Source organism: Camelus ferus, chromosome 13 (genome assembly GCF_009834535.1).
Source record: "Camelus ferus isolate YT-003-E chromosome 13, BCGSAC_Cfer_1.0, whole genome shotgun sequence".
NCBI lineage: Eukaryota > Metazoa > Chordata > Mammalia > Artiodactyla > Camelidae > Camelus > Camelus ferus.
Genome location: NC_045708.1, coordinates 10450241 through 10475414, shown reverse-complemented (window position 1 = coordinate 10475414; position 25174 = coordinate 10450241). Strand labels below are relative to the sequence as shown.

Below are 25174 nucleotides of genomic sequence, written 5' to 3'. Positions count from 1 at the left end.
TCTGCCAGAGAGATGGGCCTTGTTACACCGCAGAGCTGTCCAGCTTGTCCAAGTGGCGGCCGTGCACGCAGTGACCTGTAACATGGGCGCCTGTGGCTTATTCTCCTGCACACGTTCATTTGTCCCATACTGTTCCAGGTTTCCGGGGGTGGTGGGGAGGGTGGCCTAGGAGGGCAGGCTCTGGTCATATGATTCATCCGATAAGTTTACTGATCACCTGCTGTATAAACCAGGCTGTGTTTTAGGTCCTGGGGATACGGGACAGATGGGTCCCTGTCCCCTGGAATTTATAATTTGACTGGAACTATATTAAATTACTGTCATGATCCACACCCATAATTTGGCCACTTACTTCGTGCACAACCACGTGCCAGTTAGTCTCTAGAAGTCTTGGCAAGTAAGGACAGTAACAGAGCCTAAGTCTGGCGTTACTGTGATGATATCTAATGTGCTGATTACTGTGTCTCTCAATGCACTTAACACCTGGTTCATTTCCCTACCTGGAAACCTGGCCTCCCCTCCTCCTGCCGACCCCAGAGGACTCAGTGTCACATAAGAGCCCCACCCCTGTCACCAGCGCAGTTATCTCAGAGTGATGGTGACGGGAAGGTGGAAAGGCTGCAGTTCTTGGGTTGAAATCCTTTCCAATTTGTCTTTCTTCTTATGATCCAGGATGTATGGGCAAGTGATGCTCTTACTCTGAAGCATGTGGTCCTCCTTTCTCCTGTGAATCAAATGGAAAACAGAATGGGCAAGGGAATTATGAGCAAAAGGGGAGGTGGGATCCTGGCTTTCTGGGGGACTTAGTTAGCTGGTCTTCCAGGCCAGTGCCTGCCCCACTGCCCATTCTCAGCAGCAAGGAGGATCTTTGCATGTCACTCTTTGGACTTCTTAGTGGGGCCACAAGTCCCTTGATCTGGCCCTGGCCACTTCGCTCCCCAGGCTGGTATGCCATCCTGCTTAACCCCCCAGCATTGCTCAGCCTCCCCACAAGCTCTGACTTGCTCCTCAGACTTTGTGTGTGCCATTCCTCTCCCTTGTCTCCTGGGCAGCGCTTAATCATCCATCCTTCTGGTTACAACTTATTGTCATCGCCTCCAGGAAGTCTTCCCTAAATACCCCTTCTCCTGTACAAAGTCAGGGTTCGCTGGCCCTTGTGCTCCTGCAGCCCCTTCCCTTGTCATAGCACTTTGTCCTCATATAGAGATGACCTAATCCCCTGGCCAGCTCTCCCAGGGCAGGGCCAGGCCCATCTGCCCTGCAGCTGGGTCCCCGGCCTGGCACTAAGCTCACAGTGTGCTTGCATCTCACATGGATTCTAATTGCTTGAATTTGAAATTGAAGCATATAAAACTACCTGTGAGCAAAATTTGAAGTAATGTACACTCTCGCCATTAAAAGCAAGATCAATCACTGGGAACAGCAGGATTCCAACCTGGACAGCAGAGATTGAGATGCCACCTTTGGAGTGTGTTCGGTCCCTGCTTAGCTCCCTGCAGGCTGTGTGTTCCTGTATTTAATGCCGCTGCCACATGGGGGCGCCACCATCTGCTGAGAACAGAAATACCCACGTGTTGGGGATCTCTGTCAGTGTCCCGTGGGGTGTCCTCTTGTTTCCATGTCTCTGAACATCAGCCCTAGGATTTTGGTGACTTTTGGGTTGCTCTTTTTTAAGATTCACTGTTGTTACAATTCAAAACAATTTGAAAATCCTCTAACATGCTCTCTATCCCTTCATTAAGAGGTAGCGTGAGCACCAAGGAGGAAGTAACTTTGTGGGTAAGTAGCCTGATGAATCGGCCAAAGCTGGGCAGCCTCCGTTAGGTCGAGCTGTTCATTTTGGGGTGACCCCGCCAGAACTTTAGAGATCACGCTGAGAAGGTGGAAAGGAAGAAGACTTTGCTGCAGTGGGTGTGAAATTTATATGCCGAGGGAACAGCTCCTCTTCCCATTGTGTATTTGCTCTTATGGGTAGTTAGTCTTCCTTTTGGGGAGGTTTGAGTCAATGAGGCTCCTTAAGAACAAAGCAGTGCCTAGAATGCATAGCCCCCAGGCGAAGACTCAGCTAGCAGCCTCTGTCCCCCCATCTTCCCCTCTCGGACCATTGTCTCTGCCCCATTTTCACAGGCTGTCCCCCTGCCCACCCCTTAGGCCACCCTACGGCATCCCCCGCTGCACCCTGCTGCCCAGGAAGCCCCATCTTACGTCCCCCCCGACCCCGTCCCACTTCAGATCATTCCCAGACACCTGGGGCAGATTCCAGAATCTTGACCAACAAAGAAACAACCGGAAGTGGTGACCTGAGAAAACTGTAGGTTAGTCCGGCTTTCACAGCTCTAAGCAGCCCCCTTTTCAGGCTTGGGGGCCTCCATGGGAAGCCACACGGTAGTTGAGAGGCAGAAAAATGTATGGCAGAGTCCGTCCCCTGCACATTGGCTGTGAGACCACAAATTACTGTGTTTCTGAGCTTCAGTTGTCTGGGGTGAGAGGTCAGTAGATGTTGGGGTTATTATGGGGTTTCCAGAGCCATCTCTGGCCTGTCTGTCCCCTGCAGACAGGACCCCAGCTTCCTGGATGAACCATGACCTCCCTCTCTCCTTGCTGTTACCCACCATGGGTGCAGCCCCCCACCCCCACCCCGGCCTGCCTGACAGGCGCTGTTTCTCCCACCAAGACTGTTCCTCCTTCTCCCATTGGAGCCTGGGTCACAATCCGCTGCTTCAGAAACCCTCTCCTCAGGACCCCTCTGGGCCACTCTGCCCTCTGCCTGTCTTTACTGAAGCTCTTTTCAGCCCCTTCTTTCTGGAGTTGGACCTTGCAGTGAGCTCGTCCCAGGAGACGTCCTGCAGTGTCACCACCCTGATGACTCTGTGGTTAAGCTCTGTGTGGCCCCAGTCCTGCTCCACCCCCTCTATTTTTCAGGCCTGCCACTGCTTTGGGGAAGTTTGGGTTTTAAAACTGAAAAGACAGGAAATATGACAACTTAAAAAAAAAAATCCATCCAGAATTCTGCAAGCCTGACTCGGCCGTCTCATTTTGCCTGTTAACCTTTGGATCTTGGCCTGCCTTTCTCATCAGACATTATCCTTGAAGTGTTTCCCCATGTCTCCACTGTCCCCATCGTCACTAGTTCACATGGCTTTATGATCTTGAATTTTAGTGATATGCACTCATTTACTAAACCATTTCGCTAATGTTGGCCATTCAGGTGATATCAATTTTTGGCTCACATCACCACAAATGTCTTTATATTGAGGGCTTTTGGCTTCCCTTGAATGATTTCCTTAGGAAATTACTGGGTCAGGGGTGTAAACATCTCCGTGGATCCAGTTACCTATGACTTGTGGCTTTCTCTGGTTTTCATAAAAGGATTTGAGATAGTTTAAGAGAGTACAAATGATATAGTAGAACAAAATAGAGAGGAAATAGAAATACAAGGGGAGAAGAAGAGTAAGTTTGGCATCTAGAAATGCATCCTGTGAGGTCCTGCACGCTTGCTGGAGGGGGCCTGCCAGTTTGGCTTCGTGCTTCCCAGCAGCCAAGGCAAGATAGGGTAAGATAGAATCCTTCCTAAGAACTGCTAATTCGGTATTTGTAAGACAGAAGCCAAGATTGGCAATTCTTCTCTCCTCAGTTGTCTTAGAGGGGACTGTGTGATACAGTGGACAGTTTCCTCAACTATATTCCTACCCCCCCCCCAAAAAAAAGATGGGTTTTATATCATTTTTTTGAATCCTGAGTCTCAATGTAAATTGAGGGCATAGGTTTTTTTCAGTTTGGATGTTTAGCCCCCCAGATAGAAGGACCCATCTTCTTCTTTTGTCTTCCTCAGGGCCTGGGTTGGGTGCTCTGTACCCCAGGAGTACTGTGTGTGTGTCTGCCATCAGTGTCATAAACCATGATTTTTTTTTTTAATTGAAGCATAGTCGATTTACAGTGTTGTGTTAATTTCTGGTGTACAGCATAGTGATTCAGTTATACATATATATATTCCTTTTTTTTAATTATACACTATTACAAGGTATTGACTATAGTTCCCTGTGCTATATAGTAGGACCTTGTTTTTTATCTGTTTTTTTATATAGTAGTTAGTATTATTCCGTTTTCTGTTTCTATGAATTGGACTGATCTAGGCACCTCATATAAGTAGAAGCGTGCCGTATTTGTCTTTCTGCGACTGGCTTATTTCACTCAGAGTAATGTCCTCACGGTTCATCCATGTTGTAACCTGTATCAGAATTTCCTTCCTTTTTAAGGTTGAATAATGTGACTTTTTGGGGGTGGCTTGTTTTTTAGTGACATAAAATCTAGCATTTTAACTTTTTTTTTTTTTAATTGAAGTACAGTCAGTTACAATGTGTCGATTTCTGGTGTACAGCACAATGTCCCAGTCATGCGTATACATACATATATTCTTTTTCATTATTGAATATAGTTCCCTGTGCTCTACAGAAGAAACATTTTTAAAAATCATTTTAAACTGTACAACTCAGTGACAATAAATACATCCTGTTGTGCAACTGTCACCACCATGTAAATCCAGGACGGTTTATCTTCCATGGAAGAAACTCCACACCCATTAGCAGTCACTCCCTTCCCTGGAGTGGAGCTAATCTGCTTTCTTTTTGATGCAGTTGCCTCTCCAGAAGAGCTCATACAAATGGGGTCGTATTCCGTGGCCCTTTGTATCTGGCTTCTTTCACTGCGTGTTTTCAAGGTCCGTCTGCGTTGTATTATGTATCAATACTTCATTCCTTTTAAAGCCCAGATAATATCTCATTGGATGTTCCTACCACATTTTGTTTATCCAGTCATGTGTCAGTGGACCCTTGGGTGGTTTCCACCTTTCACCTGTTGTGAATACTGTGATGAGTGTTGCTGTCTGAGTTCTTGTTTGAACACTTGTTTCCAGTTCTTCTGGGTGTGGACCTTGTAACTTGTTTCTATTTTTATAGCTGTTTTTAAAATGTCTGCATTCTCAGCCCTCCCCCCTAACTTAACTTAAGGAATATGTAAAACTTTTGTTGTAGTAACAGCAAAGCTTCTGTTTCAGTTTCCGGCTCATGTTTGCCTGACCCTGGGGCCCCGGGCTCCAGACAGAATCAGGTGTTCCCAGGCTGGACGGTGCTGAGAAGTGAGAGCTCCGGTCTGGGTATTTCACTGACCAGGGTCATCTGTTTCTGCTTCCCACAGAGCAGAAAGATCATGGGTTTGAGGTGGCCTCCACTTTCCCTGAAGGCCAGACTCCTGACAGTGACCCTGAGCCAGACGCTACCCCGTTCCAGGAAGGCCCGGGCACCGTGGACCAGCCGGACGCCGTGTCTAGTTTGCCAACACCTAGCGACATCCTGGTGTCCTACTCCACCTTCCCAGGTGAGGGGATCAGGAGGGCTTGTCCTCCCAGCCAGCGGTTCCCCTCATCTGCCCTAGGAGCAGCTGTGTTGTGAAGAGAAGACCTGGGTGTTGGTGCCTGTGTGACCCTGAGTGAGTTACTTCACCTCTCTGAGCCTCAGCTTAGGGCCGGGCAGGCAAAGTGTCTAGAATGCAAAATTTAAGGAGACACGTACCCTGGCGTTGGTGTGCAACACTCGTCTCACCCTTGTCTTGGCCCTGCCTTAGTCTTCTCGTCTTTAAAATGGAAATAGTAAGTGTACCTCGGGGCTCATCATGGCGATGAACAAGGTGGCTGGCCCACCACTGAGCACAGTGCCTGTCACACAGCGGGTGTGACGAGTGTTCGTTTCCTTCCTTTCTCATCCCTTGGGAGAGTCATTTGACTTCTCCGAGCCTTGGTTGCCTTGTTGGGAAAACAGGAACCACAACCAAGTGTCACAGAGTGGTGGCGAGGCTGAAGCAAGGTCAGGATGGGATGGAGCCCAGAGCTGTGGGCTGCTGCCAGCTGTGTACCTCAGTCAGGGTCCAGAGATGGGCCTGCCTGCATGCGGGGGGCCGGGCAGCTCCCCAAACAGCTCAGCATTTGTCCTTCCACAGGTTTTGTCTCCTGGAGGGACACCAAGAGCGGCTCCTGGTACATCGAGACCCTGGACAGTGTTTTTGAGCAGTGGGCCCACTGTGAGGACCTGCAGACTCTCCTGCTCAGGGTGAGGCTGCTGGGAGGGGCCGTGTGTCCTCCACGAGGCGGGTGGTGGGGGTGAACAGGGCTTTCTGCACCCGGGCTTCCCCTGAGAGCAGGAGCTTTTGCTTCTCTTAATGCCAGAAGTTACTGCCTGCGTGATGTTTGCCTGTTACACAAAGGGCTGCCTTTCCCAGCCTCTGAGGCCCCAGGCTTACGCTCCCCCGCTGATGGAGCCAGTCCCCAGGGCCAGGGCGGGGTGGCTCAGTGGCCCCAGCATGGCCCCTGAAGGCAGGTCATGGGTCGTGTATTCTTTGCCTCACCACATAATCTTGACCCTCAAGAACCATGAACCCCTCTTTAGCGTATCCCCTTCTCGGGAGGCCCCAGTGAGAGAGGACAGGGAAGGATGGCCGGATCTGGCCCCGCTCAGAGCAGGTGCTTCCTCCGAGGGTCTCAGAGCACACGTGGGCCCCTCCTGCTCTGCTCAGGTGTGTTGTGCCGGGAGAAGGGGCTGTAAGGGCCAGGACCGCTCCTTCCTCCTGGGCAGGTTCCGGCTGTGTGCTTTGCTGAGCTGAGCAGAGGAGAGAAGAAAGCCGGTGCAGGGCCACCACCCAGCATGACTCTGGGGCACGCGGTGGGCACCACGAGCCGTGACCACGGCAAGTGAGCCTCAGAGGCAACCGGGCTGTCAGGGCTCAGCCGTGCGCTCGGCTCCTGGGCCCCAGCTCTTCTCTCAGCTTTTCTTCAGGCAAACCTTTCAATCTGATTTGAACTTAGTGAATTTTTGAATTTTGAAATTTTGAATTTTGAGTTTTCCAGATTTGTGGTTGAGATGCTTATTCTGTAACTCATCCCCCTGACCACCCCTCCAACACACCCGCATGCAAACACACACACACAATCTCTCTCTCCTCCTGTCTCAAGGAGGCTGAGGCTGTAGCAGAGCTGGTTTTAAAATGCTGACTCAGAAGGGAGGGGATACCTCAGTGGGTAGAGCGCGTGCTTAGCATGCACGAGGTCCTGGGTTCAATCCCCAGGACCTCCATTAAAGTAAATAAATAAATGGACCTAATTACCTCCCCCCTCAAAAAAAAAAAAAACCCCAAAATCCCAAACAGATAAAGTGCTGCCTCAGTGGATGCCCGACCCCCACCCCAGCCCCTCCTTGGAATTCTTACTTCAGTCAAGAGAACTTACAGGCCTCCCCGTGGTCCTGTTTTCACAGGTTGCTAATGCTGTTTCGGTGAAAGGGATTTACAAACAGATTCCTGGCTGTTTTAACTTCCTCCGGAAAAAACTTTTCTTTAAAACGTAATGAGGCCAGGGCCCCTCGCCCTGCCTTAGCTTTCACCCCGAACCTTCCTGCTCCAGGCCCGGCAGCGGCTGAGGCTGAGGCCTGGACTCTCGCACAGCTATGGCTGACACGCGCTGAAGGATTCTGTAGCCCGTAGAGGACCTGCTTTTTCCTCACGGGTGGCAGACAGGCTCCTGGCAGCTTCCAAATTGGAGCCAAATGACCAGCGATGGAGAAAGAAGAGCAGAACGCTGTGGACACCACGGGGCTCTTTGCCAGTGGCCCATTCCTGGCTCTTGGCTGTGGCCCGTGACCCCTGTTTTCTCTAGAGTAGGGCTTTTCAACCTCAGCACAACTGACCTTTGGGGCCACATAGTCCTCTGTTGCAGGGACTGTCTGGTGCACTGTGAGATGCTTAACAACACCCCTGGCCTCTGCCCAGCAGATGCCAATAGCACGTCTCCCCGAGTAGTGACAGCCAAAAATGTCTTCAGACACTGCCAGCTTTCCCCGGTGGGATCCCACTGGAGAACCACTGATCTACAGGAAATGTTGGTGACAAACCAGCATCTCTCTTAGGTCAGCAGTTTGGGGCTACTGGAGTCTGAACAGCTGGAATCTGTGAATCCTAAATGAAGTTTTAAAAATTACCAACTTTCTCTATATTGCAGTATTCTTAAAAAAAGTCTTAGGTGAATATGGGTTCTCTTTTACCTATTTCGCCCCTCATTTTGCTCCAACTCTTTATTCTTCCTTATAAAGGAGACTTGCTTTTTTGGAAACATTTACCCATCTCATTTCTTTTGATGTTCACCCCATCCCAGGAAGGTGACTGGGGTGGGAGCTGTGTGCTCAGGGAGGTTAAGTCACTTGTCCAGGGGACCCAACTAACCAGTGGAGAGACCTGGCCAGACTCGGGTCTTCTGAGTCCAGCCTGTGCCCCCAGGTGTCTTCCTGGCTGTAGGACCCTGCACCGCAGGGTGACTGCTGTGTGACCGTGAGATGGGCTTCCCCAGAGAAGGCCCCACCCCGAGGCCTTTAAGCTGTCCGGACCCCGGCCTGTTTCTTGCTTTCAGGGCCCTGGATGGGAGGATGGTTTGCTAATAAGACTCTTGCCAAGATATGATTCATATAGTTGTCACTTTATTATTATTTTACACCTGTGACCTTTCCAAGTCTAAAACAGTCCCGGGGCCTTCTGGTGGTTAGTTATTTGCAATCACCTGCAGGACACAGACAAAAAAATAATCAGGTTAACCCAGCAGAGCAGAGCCGTGCTTTTGCAAGTTCCTGGCTTTCTCCTTCCCTGCTCTGTACTGCCCGTGTGAATCAGGCAGCCCTCCATGAAGCAGCTCTTCCCTGGGAGTGGGGGGGGGGGGGTCCTAATGATGCCCTGGAGAAAAAGATGTCATCACAGCTTTTCACTGACCTTTGGGGCTTCCTGTAAAGAGGGGTCTGAGCCTGGAGTCCTGTTTGGGTTTCAGGGCGGGGTGCCTGGGCGCTCTTAAAAATTATATGCCGAGAGTATAGATGGGTATGGTTGTAGATTTCTTGTGTTTCTCAAAAAGTTTGAGGGCCCTGAAATGGTTAACAACCACAGCTGTTTGCAAGGCACCGTTACACGCTGTGGGTGGGGCTGTAACCTGTTTTCAGAGGCTGTCTAGCGGTATCTACTGAACATTCAGGACACGCCAACTCCGTGATCCAGTGATCCTGCTGGACCTCTTAGCACGGATACCCAGATCCGTGTGCAAGCGTGTGTGTCCAAGGGTGTTCACTGCAGCCACGTGAGAGTGGAAGATAGGAAACAGATGAAAGCTTCACTCATTCTCTTCATGCTATGGACTATCACTTCGCTGTTCAAAAGAACGACACAGATATCTGGGCCCACACTGTAAGATGTGATACGGTGTTAAGTGGAAACGCTAAGTTGCAGAACAGTATGAAGAGGAAAATTCTGTTTTTGGTTTACATGTACATAGGTAGACATTTTACAGATGCACACAAATAAAGTCCAGAAGACCACACACCAAGCCGTTGACTGATTCTCTCTCGGGGGTGGAACTGGAGATGCAAAACGAGGAGGGGCATCTACGCATCTACTTTTTTACTTGGTACACTCCTATATTCTTCCTATATTTTTACTGTGAGTATGTATTAACTTTCTGAAATAAAGATGAAAATAAAGCTGGTGAATGCTGACGATTCCTGTGTTGCTGTCATTCAGCAAACATTTATTGAAAGGATAAATGCCCCTCGCCACCTGTCTGGTCGCTTCCCTGCTCCTGCCTTCTGTTGGCAGCTTCCTGACCTTGGCTCGTCACCTGTCTGGATTTGGGACTCCAGGCTGCACACAGTGTGCCCCTGGGCTGGGACCACTGCAAGGTTTCACTGGCCCCTCTGCAGCTGCCCAAGCAGCCTCCACCGGAGGACAGCTGGCTGCTTGGCTCTGCCGTTCCTGGAAACTGTTACGGGCACATGTGCCTGCCCTGGCTGCTGTCCCGTGGACACGGGGCCTCCGCCCAGCTGCTTTGCAAGCCTTGCTTTCCCTATTGATCCCCTCTGACATCTGGCCGGGCTTTTGGCTGAGGCCTGCTCTGTTGTGCTTGTGTCTGTGGCTGGGAACAGCTGATGCTTGGACCAAAAGACAGGACAGTTGCTCCCGGTCCCTGCTTTGGGCCCCCAAGGTGCTGCCAGGACCAGCTGCCTGGTGACTCACGCAGCAGCTGGGGCTGGAAAGGATCCTAGGATTTGGCTGGGAATAGGCCCTAAACGTCATTCCATCCAATCCATCTTGGACCAGGCTCCTTTGAATTGCTGGTGGCACCTCCAAAGCTGGACTCAGGCTTTCTTCTGCCAAAACAGGATCAAAGCTTTTCCCCAATGGGCCAGAAAAAACTCGTAAATTAATGGCCACTCTCTTCTTGATTTTACATTTTTCTCCAACAAACTTTTCTGGAATCTCTGGTGCCTTTGACCACTTGTTGGCAAAGCAATGCCAGCAGACAGACAAATGAACAAGGAGCCAGCAAATATGAATGGGAAAACTTGGAGCCAGCCACCTGCTTATTTTGACAGTGCCCATTTGACAGTGTCATTTTCCTCCTGGGACCACATGCTCATGGCTGTGGTATCATATTTGATTTGATAGTGGAGTGTCAGTTTGATTTAATTAAACAGTTCTCTGCAAATTAAACTTAAAATGATGAAATCAGATGCCAGCTTTCCCTTCTCTGGGGCTCTGTCACAAGCATCATAACTCCCACCTGCTCTGGTTCTTAAAAAAGTGGGTGAGCCCTGATCTAGTTCAAGTCCCATTTGATAGAAGAGCAAACTGAGGTGGTGGCAATGCTGGGAGGTGGGTAGAAAGTGTCCCCAATCGGCACAGAGTGTCCCCCTCCCCAGCATCCATCACCAGGCATGATGCCTCTTCCTCCCTCCCCCAGGCTCCTCGCCCAGGCCTGCCTTCTTGTGAAGACGCCCTGTTCTGGCTGCTTCCACCAACTGCTGATCGTATCCGTGGCTGCTCCCAAGATTGGTGTTGGTGTTTTGGTTGTTTTTTTTTAGCACCCTTTAAAAATTTACTATTTTTTTGTTTGTTTCTTTCTTTGTTTTTTGGAGGGGAGGTAATTAGGTTTATTTATTAATTATTATTTTTAAATTTAACAGAGTTACTGGGGATCAAACCCATGACCTTGTGCATGCTAAGCATGGCGCTCTACCACTGAGCTATACCCTCACCCCTTTTAAAAAATTTTTATTATAAATGAATGTATACTCATGGTTTTAAAAAATAGGAATTGAGCTGGTGTGGAAGTTTATGAAGTACTGTTTTTTCTTAAAAATAATTTTATTATGTATTTTTTTCTTTAATGGAGGTACTGGGGATTGAGCCCAGGACCTCGTGCATGCTGAGCACATGCGCTACCACTGAGCTGTACCCACCCTGCAAGGCACTGGTTTTGAGCTCACAGGACGCAACTCTCTGGGGACACATTCACAGTCATAGTGGGACCAACTCAGTCCCATTTACCTGGACTATCTCGGTCTAAAACAAAGATCTGCATCCCAGGAAACCTCCCAATCCAGGGCCAACCGAGATGATCGCTGACCCTACAGAATAGCTGGAGGACCCTTTAGGACTAATTTCCAATAATCAAGGCTGTGGGGGTCTCAGAAGACCAGGTCTGGGGCTTTCAGATAAACACAGCATTGGACGGTGGGGACTAGGCCTACACGTGGATAAGCAAAAATAAAATAACCCCACGAATCCTAGGGAACCTGTTCTTAGTGCCTGAGGGGTGACCTTTGTTTTCAGGCTCTTTGGACAAGGCCACCCTCTATGTGTCTTTTCAGTTAACTCACACAGAAGTTGTGGGGGGCCCCCAGGGGGCACCCACAGGGGTTGCTTAAGTCTGCGACCTCCTCCAGGGGGCTCCTGCCTAGCTCTCAGGAGGAGGGAGGGGTTCTCAGACCTTAGGTCGGCATGGGCCCTCATGGGGCCAGGTGTAGGGCGGGGCCCCGGGGCCCAGGGCTTGGTTGGTTCTTACCGAATTGATCCAGTCGTTGTAGTTGGAGACCCGTGTGAAGACGGAAGGCTTGCGGTAGTAGTTGCAGCCGAGGGAGGACCCGAAGCTGACCACGCCGTGCACTTCCCACTGGCCGTCAGCCGCCTGGCAGTTCAGTGGTCCCCCGGAGTCCCCCTGAGGAAGGCCAGAGTTCTGTCAGGATGGGCCCGGGAGCTTGGGTGGGGTGACGGGAGGGGAAGGGGCTGCCTGTCAGAGCCCCGTGTCTGCAGTGCGTTTGTGTTGTTCCACCATGGGCCCCCATGTTCTCTGAGGCCAGCCCCTGTGGTCACAGCTCAAGATGTCCCCGTAACACCAACAAGAGCGAGCAGTCATTCTTCCTGTGTGCCTGGAATGGAGCTAAGCACTTTCTAGGCCTTACCTCATTTAATCTTCACAGAAACCTGCGAGGTGAGTATTGCTAGTATCCCCATATCACCAAAGAGGAAAACAGAAACCCTCAGAGGTTGTGACTTGCCTGAGGTTGTCCAGGCAGTAAGTAAAGGAGCTGAGACGCGCCCCAGAGTTAGAATGTCATGCACTCCACCACCACCGGCCATTTGCTCCCGTGGAGGGGGTTTCCTGGGGCCGGTCTGCCCGGGCAGAGACTGTAGGGGCCAGTGTGATCTGAAGGGCAAATGAAGCTCCTTCCCACTCTGTCCCCACTCTGCTGCTAAGTCCACTGCATAGCAAGTCCTTTTGGTTAAGACACTGTCTCCAGAAAGGCTCTGTGACAGCCACCATGAAGGGACACATTGGGCCATGAATGGGATTAATTCAACAGATAGAGTTGAAGTCACCTTAGAAAGGTCCTTGCCCAGCAAACATGTCCCCTTGGCTCCCTTCTTATACAGAAGAAAGAATAAGTTAGTTGACAGTAATGAGAGCCCTCAGTGAGACCCAAGGAAAGTCTTCCCAGCAGTGAGGTGGGTGGACACTACTGCTAGGAGAATCTCAAAACATCTTTTCTGGAGACTGCAAGGACAAAAGTCAGGGTCTCAAATGTATGGGGCTGTTTCCCTGTGTGTTTACCAACAGGCAGGAGGATGGATTCCAGGACCCCCAGAGACTCTCCCCACCCTCAGCCCCATTTCGTTGTGGAGGTGGGGGCACCTGACTTCCTGCACTCACGTTGCAGCTGGAGATCACACCGTCGCCCCCAGCACAGATCATATTGGTCTTCACAGTGCTGCCCCACCAACTGGGTTGGGAGCACGTGGCGTAATCCACAACCAGCAGCTCACCTTGCTGCAGGATGTCGGGAAGAGCCCCGTTGGCTGCATCAGACCGGAGAGAAGGCGTTACAGGGACAAAGGGACTCCTGAGAAAAAAGGTGCAGTGAATGCCCACTGGCTTTTCTGCCCTCCATCCATGCTGTTGCTATGGGAACTGCCACATTTTCCTGTACTTTGTCCTCACAGCTGATTGGGTAGTGTTCTGGCCACTGGTGATTGATTGGTTCAGGAGTGAACACCTGACTCCAGCCAAGCCAATGAGCTCCTTCTCCTGGGAATTTAGGATTAGGACTAAGAAATCCTGGCCAGAGAGGGTCTAAATCTGAGAGCTGTTGGTAGTGGCTACCAATTGCTTATAGGGAGAGAAGGATGAAGTAGATCCTCCAAGAAAAGAAATTCTGAGAGAGGGTTTCCTGAGTTTCTAACATTCTTCCACAGTCTTCTAGCCCCTGATTCCCTCCTGTTCCTGTAGCCTGGCTGTGTCTCTGCCCTTGGCTGAGTCTCTTAATTCTTTATTTCAAACTCCCTCTTTTGCTGACCTGGCTCCAGGGGTTTTATCACTTGCCTTAAATATGACAGCCAGTCTGCTGGCATTCGGAGCCCCAGGTTGGGCCAGGTTGGGAAAAAAATATTTGAATGTGGTAAAAGTAGAAATTTCCTAATGGCTCCCAAGGACACTGCCACCATCACTTTCATTACTGTCACCACTGCTACTAACGGCAAGGATTAATAGTATTATAATACTTCACTTGGATTTACTGGACTTTTCCAAATACTGTGCTAATCTTCACAGTAAATATTTATTCCTATTTTGACAGATGGGATAATGAAGCCAAGAGAAGTTAAGCAGCTTTCCCGAGACCATTCTTGTAATTAACTCTAATCTAACCTGTGTTATATTTTGCAAGTATATGGAGCATTTCCACGTCTCTTTTGCCATCTCTTTTAATCTTTGCCAACTGTATTTCCATTTTACAGATGAGGAAACTGAGGCTCCAACATGGCTTGCCCAAGGTTACACAGCTAGTGACCAACAGAGCTGGAATAAAGCCAAGCATTTGGACCCTTCCCTGGCTCTTGCTGCCTCCGATGAAATGCTTTCTACCTGGGTGTTTTCTGGGTAAATGAATCAATGGCTGGGCCTGTATCTCAATAAGCCTGAGATACATCATCCCCCACTTCTTACTTCTACTGAATTTCCATGGGTCCTTGTGTTTGCAGATAAGCCAGGCAAGAGGGTGATATTAACTTATTTGAGTGCATGTGCATCTGCCTTGGTGTACCTCTGTAAAAAAGTGTCACTTGTAAGTTTATGTCATTATGAAAAAAGACAACCACTCATCTGCATGAGACTCCCTGGAAGTTTTCAAACCTCTGGTGATTTCACAAGGGGAGGGTTGGTCCTCTGTTCCTTCCTGGTGGCCTATTGTCACTGGATTTCTGACCCTTAGGGTTGATGTTAAAAGGAGACCCACATGTAGCCAGATTCTGACCAGCGAGTTCAGGTGACACATGGGACAGGTAAGTTTTGAGATGGGGAGCAGAGAATCTGACGAGGGCCCCGGGAGCCTTTGTGGAGCCCAGAATCCTGAGGTCACAGAGTGAATGCTATTTTGGACTCTGGCCTTGGGCATTACAGAGGGACCTCTGTGCCAGACCCCCTGAATGATGAGTGGGCAGAGAGCCCTGACTGGACAGGGGTGACATTTCCCCCTCCCCTCCCACGCCTTGGGGGTCCCAGCGCCCACTTACTCTGCAGCCTTCCCCAGCCCGTGACGTAGCAGATGTAGTTGTTAGGCAGGATGCTGCCGGCGGGTGGCAGGCAGCCCAGCTGGATCTTGTCGGTCAGGGTGACAGTGCTGGCCAGCTTGAGCAGGGCAATGTCGTTCCTGGTCGGTAAAGAGGCAGAGCATAAAGAGACAGTTGACTGGTCCTGCCCCAGTTATATTTCTGATTCTAGTCCCAGCCGGGACTACTGAACCCTCTCCTCAGCCAGCCTTGTTGTGAACCCTCTGTCAGGGCTATGAGGGACCGGGGAGCAGCTGTGGTTAAACCCCAGGATTGCATTTTGTCACTGGTGGAGCCTGGAGCCCTAACTTCCCCTGAGGCCTTTCAGGGGACTGTTTAGAACATGGGGGGCAAGTACGTTTGTCTTGCAATGTCCACTCTGATGGATTAGTCGTGGCTGCCTGGTGGGCTGTGTTGACGAGGATTCTGAGGCTCCGTCCAGGGTCAGCAAGGAAATAAACCCATGATTGCTTGGTGATGTCGGTCCTAGCCGTATACTTCCTGTGTTTGGTTTAGAAAGCAGCAGATGTTCAGGCTGAAAGGCTTTGTAAACTTTACTCTGCTCTCTCTTCCACCTTGAGCTCTGCCGCCAGGTTCATCTCAGTCTCACACTCTTGTCTGGGAAACCTTTAGTGACTGGCAGCTTCTATATTCCACGATGGCTGCAACGAGCGCTCCCATCCCATTGGCGCCTGTTGCAACGTGATGTTGACACTTTGTCCGTTGAGAGGTGAGGGTCTGCGCCTCTTCCCCCTTCATGGGGGGATCTGTGATGTGGAGGAAGTGACACCATGTGACTTTTGAGACTAGGGCTGCAGCTTCTGTCCGGCCCTTCGGGAGTCCTGTTCCTGGAACTTAGCCTCTGTGCCATGAAGAAGCCCAGGCCACGTGGAAGTGGTCTGGACAACAGTCCCAGCTGACAGCCAGCGTCGACCCACCCCCCTGAAGGTGAGGGAGGAAGACTTCCAGGTGACGCAGCCCAGCCACCACCATCTGTCTGCAATCTCATGGGCGACTCTGATGAGAACTTTGTGGCTGAGCCCAGTCAGACTGTGAGAGCAAATTATGATAAATGACTGTTGCTGTTCGAAGCCTTTACATTTCTGAGTGATTTGTTATGCAGCAATTGCCAGAGGAGTGACACCGCTGATTGGACAGAGACTAGAGCCTCCTAGGGATGACAGCCGTCTCTGCTCTCATGCCATCTGGGCCATCTCTCCCATGATTGCTCTTCGCTTACCCTCCATCCCCCGTGGACAGTGCTGGTCACTGCCCAGCACCACCTGCTCCTTTTGGGACCAGTCCCTGGTCCAGGCTGCTCTCCTGACTTGAAAATCCCCTTCTCCACTCTCTGCCCACCTATCTCTTCCCCATCTCTCGAGGCCTCCCTGGACACATCCTGCGTCATTTAAAGGCTTTCCAGTGTCTTGTCTGTGTGTATTTTATCTTGTGGACAAGTTTCTTTGGGGACAGAGACTGACACGTGACTCACGGACCCTCGCATCCTTTGTGAGGCATTGTTGGCACTGGACCACAGCAGGCTGCCTGGATGAAGGAGCTCGGAGTGTTACAACCACACGGCGTCCTCCTACTCTTCCTGGGGTCGTGATGCAGAGTCTTCTGGAAGATTTGGCAGCGTGAGCTCTCTGGGCAGCCATTCAAGAGTGGCCTCTTGGGCTGTGGAAGAGGGCTTGCATGTGGATAAATTATGCAAATTTGAAGTGATGGCTGAGGTTCTTCTTTCTAGAGGCCCTTCTGGAACCGCAGACCTGCTTTTTTGGATTGGAGAGGTTGATGTCTCCTCAGTTCTGGGAAGGTGATGGGGAGGAAAAGAGAAGATAACTTTCTGTCCCCAGTGGGGAGATAACAATGATGGTGGAGGTGTTTGGAAGGTCTGCTCAGATCAGGGCTCTGCTGGGTACCTCACACCTGATTTAGTGCTGCTTTCTGGATCTGTAACTTCAGGCAAGTTCCTTCACTTTTCTAGGTCATGGCTTCCTCATCGGTGAAAAGGGGTTAATAACAGTACCTCCCGCCTGGGGCTGCCATGAGGAATAAATACAACTCTCGGGGAAACAGTTCAGTGCCTGGAACAAGGGAGGCAGCAGGTACTGGTTGGTGTTATTGTGAAAAACAACTGCTGGGGTTGGAAGAGAGCTCACTGGGAAGGCATCCTGGATCACAGAGTTTCTGGAGGGCTGGCAATGCCCAACACTGCTGCCTGTCCTAGGGGAAGACAGCTGGTTGGGCACAGACACCACTGGTCACTGGAACACCTGTGCTTATGCGATCAGAAAGGGGGCGACCCCTGAGCTGCAATGAGGTGCTCTGGTTTAGGGGATCCCCTAAGCCCCACGGGGCTGGGGCCTTGTGTGTCTCACTCACTGCTGTTTCCTGGTGCCTAGAGCAGGGCTCAGCACATAGTAGGTGCTCAATAGATACTTGTGGAACGAAGGAGGGAGAGAGAAGGCACTCTAAATTTTGTTTAGTGCCACCTGGATCTCAGGATTAGGGATGATAAGAGAAGCCTGACATTCCAGCAAATGCTCCCTGACCCTACACGTGCCCCTAGAAGGGGAATCAGGCATGAGCTAATCGCTAATGCTCCTTGAGCATGGGAACGGGCAGGAGGGAGGCGTCGATTCTGCCAGAATTCTGACAGGCAGAGAACCTGCCCGCCTTCTGCTTCCTCTCCCTCCTTTTTCCCACTTCCTGGGACCACTCCCCATGACCTTGATGGTTCAGATGTATATCCCAGCGGCTACACCTCCTTATTGCACTATTATTGTACTACCACGGCTAATAGCTTGCACACACACGGCTTCTGTTACAGGCCAGGCCCTTTTCTAAGTGCTTTATATACATTACCTCATTTAATCCTCACAACAACCCTAGAGGTAGGCACTGTTACTGTGTTTGTTTTACCGAAGAGGAAACTGAGGCACTGAAAGACTCGTGCAGGCCACAGTCATTATTCACATCTAAGCCATCAGGCTCCAGAGGCACAACCCCTCCACCCTACCCCGCACCCCACACCGCCTCCCCAGCACTGTCCTGCCCAGTGTCCCTGGGAGCTGGCGCCGTGACCTGTGCACCTCTGTGAGTCCGGCACCCAGAGGCCAGTGCCCCACATGGCATAGGGAACATGGGGGCTGGTCACAGGGGCTTAGGGTGAACATTGGATGGTACGTGCTCATCTAAGAGGAAACGTGGAGGTGGAGCTGCCACCTCCCTGCAGGGTGGGGAGTGCTCACTGGAGGGCTCCGGAGAGCTCTGAGCCCCTGGCCGGCTTCCTGTGTTTATTACCCCAGGCTGTCCCTGCAGGGGATCAGGGAATCTTTGCCAGTGTCAAAGGCCTTGCTGGGAGGCGGCAAGGGTGGAGGAAGACGGGAGGGGCTATGTCCCACTCCACTCACAGACCCATCCCTGAGTCCCCAGGGCTTGGCACGGAATAAATACACGGTCAGTGTGTGCCTTGGGTAGACAGGGGACCTGCAGGCTTGACTGGCAGGAGACCCAGGTCACTCTGACAGTCTTGGCTTTTCCCTCCCCTAGTCACACCCCTATGACCAGGCATCTTTGGGACGTGCTCCACTTCGGAGAGGTCAGAGCTCCTCCCCGCTCCCTACAGAAGCAGCAAAGGACTGGGTGGGGTTGTGCCTGCTGCCTTTGGTGAGACCCCCCACCTCCAGTCTGTGCCCCTGCCAACCCACCCCCACGTGCACCCAGACAGAAGGTACCCGTTGGAGAGCTGGTTGGAGTTCCAGTCACTGTGTATCACGAACTTGGAGACCGCGACGGCCAGCGAGCCGGGCTCATCGGTGGAGAGGCTTTGCCGGCCCAGCACCACGCGGTAGGTCCGGGAGGAGCTGGGAGAAAGGGGCCAAGCGGGGAAGGTCAGCTCCCAGCTGTCCCCTCCTCCCACTCGGCCCCTACTGGCACACAGGGACGCCCCAGTCAATGCACTTCCTCCAAGGCCTGGCTTTGGACCCGAGTCAGCACCTGCTCCAAAAGCTACTAGTTGGCGCTTGGGAATGGTTCTCCCTGGGGGCAGTTGGTTAGTTTTAACATAATAACTACAACCAAATAGTAATTATAACTGCATTATACCAACTATGAACTATAATAGAAAATACAAGTTATAATAATGTAAACTCTATATGACAGTGAGGGAAGTGAGATGAATACAGCAGTCACCTGCCCTCAAGGGCATTTTTCAGTTTAACCTCTCACCTGTCATTTTTAGTTGGGGAAACTGAGGCTCAGGGAGGAGTAACTGGTCCAGAGTGCAACAGCTGATTGGTGAGAATCCAGAATTAGAAGCCAGGACTCCTGACTCCCAGGCCTCTGTGATTTTCCCCACCACCTCATGGCACCGGTAAATTCGGTGGGGAAAAGGGACCACTCTTGGCAATGAGTGTCACACTGACCTCGCGGAAACTCCAGGGAGTGCTAGCTGCTATGAGACAGGTAGAGGATGTAGGAAGGGAAGAGGACAGGGGAACAGTGAATGTCACAGGACCTATTCTTTCCTTTGTGGGCCTTTATAATGGTGACAGCTCACTTTTTCTTTTGGTTGGGGTAGATAATTAAGTCTTTGTTTAATATATTTTAATGGAGGTACTGGGGATTGAACCCAGGACCTCACGCATACTAAGCACACGCTCTACCACTGAGCTATACCCTCCCCTATGGTGATAGCTCACTTTTACTGAGCACTTACTAAGTGCCAGTCCCTTTAATGCGTCATCTCACTTAATCCACACTAAATTCTGTTAGCCGCTTTTTTGCAGGTGACGATATTGGGGCTTGGAGAAGTCATTCAAGTTGCAGAAGGAAACCCAGATCCAGATCTGGAGGCCACATCTAGTTCCCCCAAGAGGGCAGGCAGTGGGCCTCCTCCTTCCCCATAGTCCCCCTCAAGGCCTTGCTCGGGACACTCGATCCATGTCATGTATGGACCCATCATTGACCAACAGACTGAGCTATAGATCAATGAAAGCTTGTTTCTCGGCCGAGGAAGTGGTTACGTGCCAGGCTCCTTTAGAGTATGGTCCAGGCCATCTGGGCTCCAACTCTCAGAGATGAGCGGTGGCCAGTGGGGTGAACGGGCTGGGTGGCTGGGGAATGGCAGTTACCTGATGCAGTGAGCAGCTGTCAGGACCCAGCTTGGGTCCACCAGAGACCCTCCGCAGGTGTGGCGCCACTCGCCACTGGAGCTGTACTGCAGGGAGACCTGGGAAGAAGCGCAGGTGCTCTGGTCTCTGAAAGGGCCGGGCCCTCTGCTCTGCAGAATCCCAGCCCGGGGAGAGTGGGGCCGGGCACTCGGCACAGGTGCAAAACCCAAGCAGGCACCAAGAAACTCAGTAATCAGGATAGACAACATCTTAATGCAATCTTAAAAAATTAGCAGCAAAAAATCCATGATGGATGAAATATCAAAAATTTAAATAAAGACACTATTAAAAAGTAACATTGTTTTGAACATCTTTCTGAAACTCGATTTGCTGGGATTTTTCCCTTCCTGGGAGTTGTTTCTTTAGGACACATTCCTCCAATGTGATATTTGTAAGCCAAAATCTTGATTCCCCCCGCCCCGCAATAACACCCCTGCGCTTTCCTCGCACTTTCTCGGCTCAGTAAATGGCAATCCCACTCCACCTGCTCTCGTGACAAAACTCTCGGCAGTGTCCCTGGTGCCTTCTTTCTCTCGTGTGCCTTATTCTAATCCACCCACAAACCCCACCAGCTGTATTTCCAGAATATGTGGAGAGAACACTCCCCTCTTGCTGCCTCAACTGCTAGTCCCAACAATCTTCAAATCTCACCTGGATTATTATTATTCCTATGTATTCCCCTAGCTTGCACCCTGGACCATCCCTCACTCTGAATTTTCCCAACACAGCAGCCAGAATGATCCTTTTAAAATGTAAGCATGATTATGTCTCTTCCCTTCTCAGACCCTCCAGTGATTCCTCTCTCACAGTGTAAAACTCCACATCGAATAATGCCCTACAAGGCTCTACATGGTCACCTTGACCTTATAGGCTCTCACTGCCCTCTGCTTCAGCCACACTGACCTCCATCACTTTTGGGAAATACACCAACTCGACTTCTGCCTAAGGACCTTTGCATTTGCTCTTCCTTCTGCCTGGAATATTCTTCTCTCCAGTACTAGCATATCTTTCTCCTTCACTTCCTACAGGTTTGTTCTCTGTAAGGCCTTCTATGGCCATCTTATCTAAAACAGAGTGTGCACGTACATGTCCACACATGTGCACATATCCATCCATACACACGCATGCACACATGTGAACACACATGTCTCTTTCCTCTGGTCCTGCTTTATTCATCATAGTATCTGTCGTCACCTGACAGGTTATGAATTTACGCATTCAACTGTTTATTGTCTCACTCTCCCACTTTAATATAAGCTCCGTGAATTTTTTTCCCATTTCCCACTACTGTATTCCAGGTGCCTAGAAGAGTGTCTGTTTCAAAGTGAGTCCTTAATAAATTGAACAAGTGAGTGAATGAACAAATGAAAGAATAAATGAATGAGTGAATGAATGAAAGTGGACTCTCCAGGGCCAGGGGCTGGTCTCTCCTGCAGATCTTGTTTCCTGTCACTCCAGTTTTTCCTCGAAGACTGAATGTACTTACAGGGCTATGAGAATGCCGAAGTGTGCCTTAGTCCCTACAGCTCCTGAACATTTTGTTTAAAACAAAAACTTGTTTCTATTAGATTTGATAGTTTAATAGGTGTGGGATGGAACTTTAAGGAGGTTGCATTTGACACTGCTTGGGTCTCTGACCAAACTGTCCCATCTTCTTCCCCTTCCTTTCAAGTCCCTGCCAAGGCCAAGCAGAGAGGATGGAGGTGAGAGCAGAGCTTTGGCTGCTCTGACCTTAGTTCCCGTGGAGGAAAAGCAGGAATGATGCCTGCTTTTCTCAGAACACCCTCGTTTCTGGTTATCCACTTGGCATCTTCTTGTTTGCTTGACATTAAGTGGACTTAGATGAACTAGCTTTGAAAATAATGCTTAAAATTAGACAAAATTTAAAAAGACACTTAAGAGGATGTCCCCACCCCAAATCTCAAAATAAGCTTTAACCATCTTACAGATGTGAAATTTTGAAATAATACATAAATATATAATTTGTGGGCTACAAAGTGTGACCAAAAGAGCAGGGATTGTACCAAATTTGAATCCTCACTTTCCTCCAAGCTAACAGGGCAACGATGGGAAATTATGTAATTTTTCTGAGCCCCAGTAAACTTATCTAGAAAATGGGGATCATAATTCCCACTGTCCAGGGCTCTTGGGATGATTAATATTAATACTTCAAGTGTCCAATAATTTGAACACTTACCCTATACCAGACACTGTTCTGAGCTCAGACTGTGAATCAGCTCACATCGCAATCACAGCAATTCTATGAGGCACTATTATTATTCCCATTTTACAGATGAGTAAACTAAGGCAACCAACAGAAATTTGTACAGTGTAGTCCATGCCATAAGAACACCCACTGAGAAAGGTAAGTTGAGTGGCTCCGGGTCATACAGCTAGTATGTGGTGGAGCCGGGATCGCTGGGATCATTGCGATCCAGAATCTGGAAACTTTACACATTCTCCTCTAGCTTCTGTTTGTTTGTTTGTGTGTTTATTAGAGGGGAGGTAACTAGGGTTACATATTTATTTATTTTAATGGTGGTGCTGGGGATTGAACCCAGGACCTTGTGCATGCTAGGCAAACACTCTACCACTGAACTATACCCTCCCCTTCTTCTTTAGTTTTAAAGCGCCTAGCACTTTATTTTCAAATGTCTGGTGGATTGTGACCCAGGGCCACAAACTTGGGGGGAGTGTGGAACAGAAGAGACCTCTCAGGCAGTGTAGAGTCAATCCTATTAATTCTAGCTTTGTTGAAAATTTTGATATTTTGTTCATCATAAATTATTTTTTGCATTAAGTTTGATTTTTAAAAATACTGCATTAAAATATTCATTTCAGTTACTGAGTTTTGTGGTGCCTTCTTAAATTTTGCCGCCAAAGTGAGTGTTTCACTGGCCTCACTCTGGTCTCACCCTGTTTGACTTGACCACCCAGCCCAATGAAAAAAAATCTCCCAAGGGAAGCAGAAGCAGGAAGTGGAGAGAGACCCTGCCAAGACTAACATCAGTCGGTTCCCAAGCAGTGTCAACGGGTCCAGAGGCTGAGGAAATACTCTTGTAGTCACCACTGATTGGTTCTTAGTACAAAGGTGACCTCTGTTTGGGAGTAGTAAAAGGACCTCTCTTCCAGCTTCCCAGAAAAAATATATTGTGGAAGTGCGAGAAAAGTAAAAGAACTGGCGAAAGTACATACATTGTGAATGCTCAGTCACCCTCTGTGATTGAGGCTCTCTTAATTGAGGGGAAGATGAACCAGCGTTGTCACTCCCTCCGTGAAACATACTGACGGCTAGCATACTCTGCACACTCACGGCTAGCGCTTAGGTTGTAAACTCACCCCATTCAGCCTTTTTGTTCCCAAACTTGTTTATTAAGCTAATTGTGGTCATATTATAATAATGTAGATCGACTGAACACGTAACCAATAAAATATGTGTTCAAAAAGAGAGTTGTGATTTATACGGAAATGAAGTTCAATGCTTGGAAGAGACCAGATAACTATGATTGTTTAAGAATTACTATGGAATTAGGCAGCAATGAGAAAACTGAAAAATTGAGGAGAAAAGTTAATAAAAATCGGGGAAATTTCATTCGGATTGCTTTTTGAGTGTCTCCTAGTCGTTGCTCTACTTTAAAGTAATGGAATTACAGATGATATATTGTGGGGGGTGGTTTATACCAGACAGATTGGTGAACAAATGTATATTTACACTATTTAAATTAAAATAAAGTGTTTAAATAGATGTGTGATTGCTAATAATTTCTCTAGAACCAAACTTTAAAAAAATATCTTATATATTATTGTATTATTTAATTATTTTTATTTTGGCAGGAGGGCGGTAATTAGGCTTATTTATTTTTAGAGGAGGTACTGGGGATTGAACCCAGGACCTTGTGCGTGCTAAGCATGCACTCTATCACTTGAGCTATACCCTCCCCTACTTAGAATCAACCTTTTAATTATTCAGTCCCAATCATGTCAGGTAAGAAAGATTTTACTATATTTATTTATGTCAATGTAAGCCCCATATAATTCCTTTGGGAGTCCTACCACTGACAGGGCCTGGTAATTTGCACCTGCTCCACCCAGCATTTTTTTTTTTTTTTTTCAGTCTCCATAGCACTAGGATTACTTCAAGGTAAGTAAGGAAAGATTTACTTTCATTGGTAACATGGATTTGCCTGTAGTTAAGAATTAATTTGCATAAGCAGCACTGATTGGTTCCTTAAAGCAAGGGATATTTGCATAGGTGGTGATGAATGGTTCATAGAATGACAGTACATTTGTAATCAATCAACCAAGTAAGAATATTATTTGTGAATTTGTGTGTATGGGTTGGGGTTGGGGCAGCTCCTCACTGAGGCTGGAGAAGGTACTTCTCCCTCCACCCCAAGATTGCCCAAGGGCACAGAAATGTATTTTTTATTGTTGAATTTTCCCATCCTGCCCTCGGAGTTCCCACCAATCCTCGTCTTTGCCAGAGCAACAGACCCTTTGGTGGAGAGCAAAGGGGTGATATGAAGTAGGTTAAGGCAGGGAGGCAAGAAGTGGAGTGTGGGGGACTCACCTGCCAGGGCCAGCTGTTGGGACTCGCATCTTCACCTCCAACGACCCTAGGCAGATGGGGCGCGTATGTGGGGAGCCCACAGCTGAGAGCTATCGAAAGAGAAAAGGTTGTAAGCCTAGAAAGCAGTGACTCAAACAATAGAACATACCCTTGCCGGATTCCCAAACCCCAAATAGAGAATTCCTGCTCTGGAAGGATCCCAAGAGGTTGCAGAGTCCTGCCCCTCATTTCTACTTCTTTGGAACTTCACTCCAGCTTTCTTATAACCACAGGAGTGAGTCCAGTGGGTGCAGGAGGGTCCCATCCCCAGACCCACCAGAGGACTTGAAAAGCGCCTCTGGGTGACAAACCTTACCTCCAGCCACCAATGTGGACAACAGCAGGGCCCCGATCATGGTGTGTCGGGAGGAGTTCTATATGTGTGGCCCTTCCTAAGGCCTTGGTTTTATGAATGGCTTATCGGCTGGAG

At 49.4% G+C, this 25174-nt stretch overlaps 2 protein-coding genes across 3 annotated transcripts in view; one reads left to right on the top strand and one right to left on the bottom strand.

Moving 5' to 3' along the window:
• CASP9 (caspase 9) overlaps positions 1-9572 on the top strand; it is a 24401-nt gene extending 14829 nt beyond the window's left edge. For both annotated transcript variants that reach the window (XM_014562275.2, XM_032495245.1), the window contains exons 7-9: positions 5194-5373; positions 5992-6101; positions 7302-9572. In XM_014562275.2, coding sequence (XP_014417761.2) covers positions 5194-5373; positions 5992-6101; positions 7302-7391 — 380 coding nt within the window. In that variant the 3' untranslated portion in view covers positions 7392-9572. The remainder of the gene's footprint in view (positions 1-5193; positions 5374-5991; positions 6102-7301) is intronic.
• Positions 8494-25174, bottom strand: LOC102519577 (chymotrypsin-like elastase family member 2A). Its single transcript, XM_006188236.2, has 8 exons — positions 25061-25174; positions 24706-24794; positions 20097-20194; positions 18699-18827; positions 14923-15059; positions 13067-13212; positions 11921-12073; positions 8494-8593 (listed from the first exon to the last, which is right to left on the bottom strand). Exons 1-8 carry the CDS (start codon positions 25098-25100, stop codon positions 8576-8578), a joined length of 810 nt encoding a protein of 269 aa, XP_006188298.1. The 5' UTR covers positions 25101-25174; the 3' UTR covers positions 8494-8575.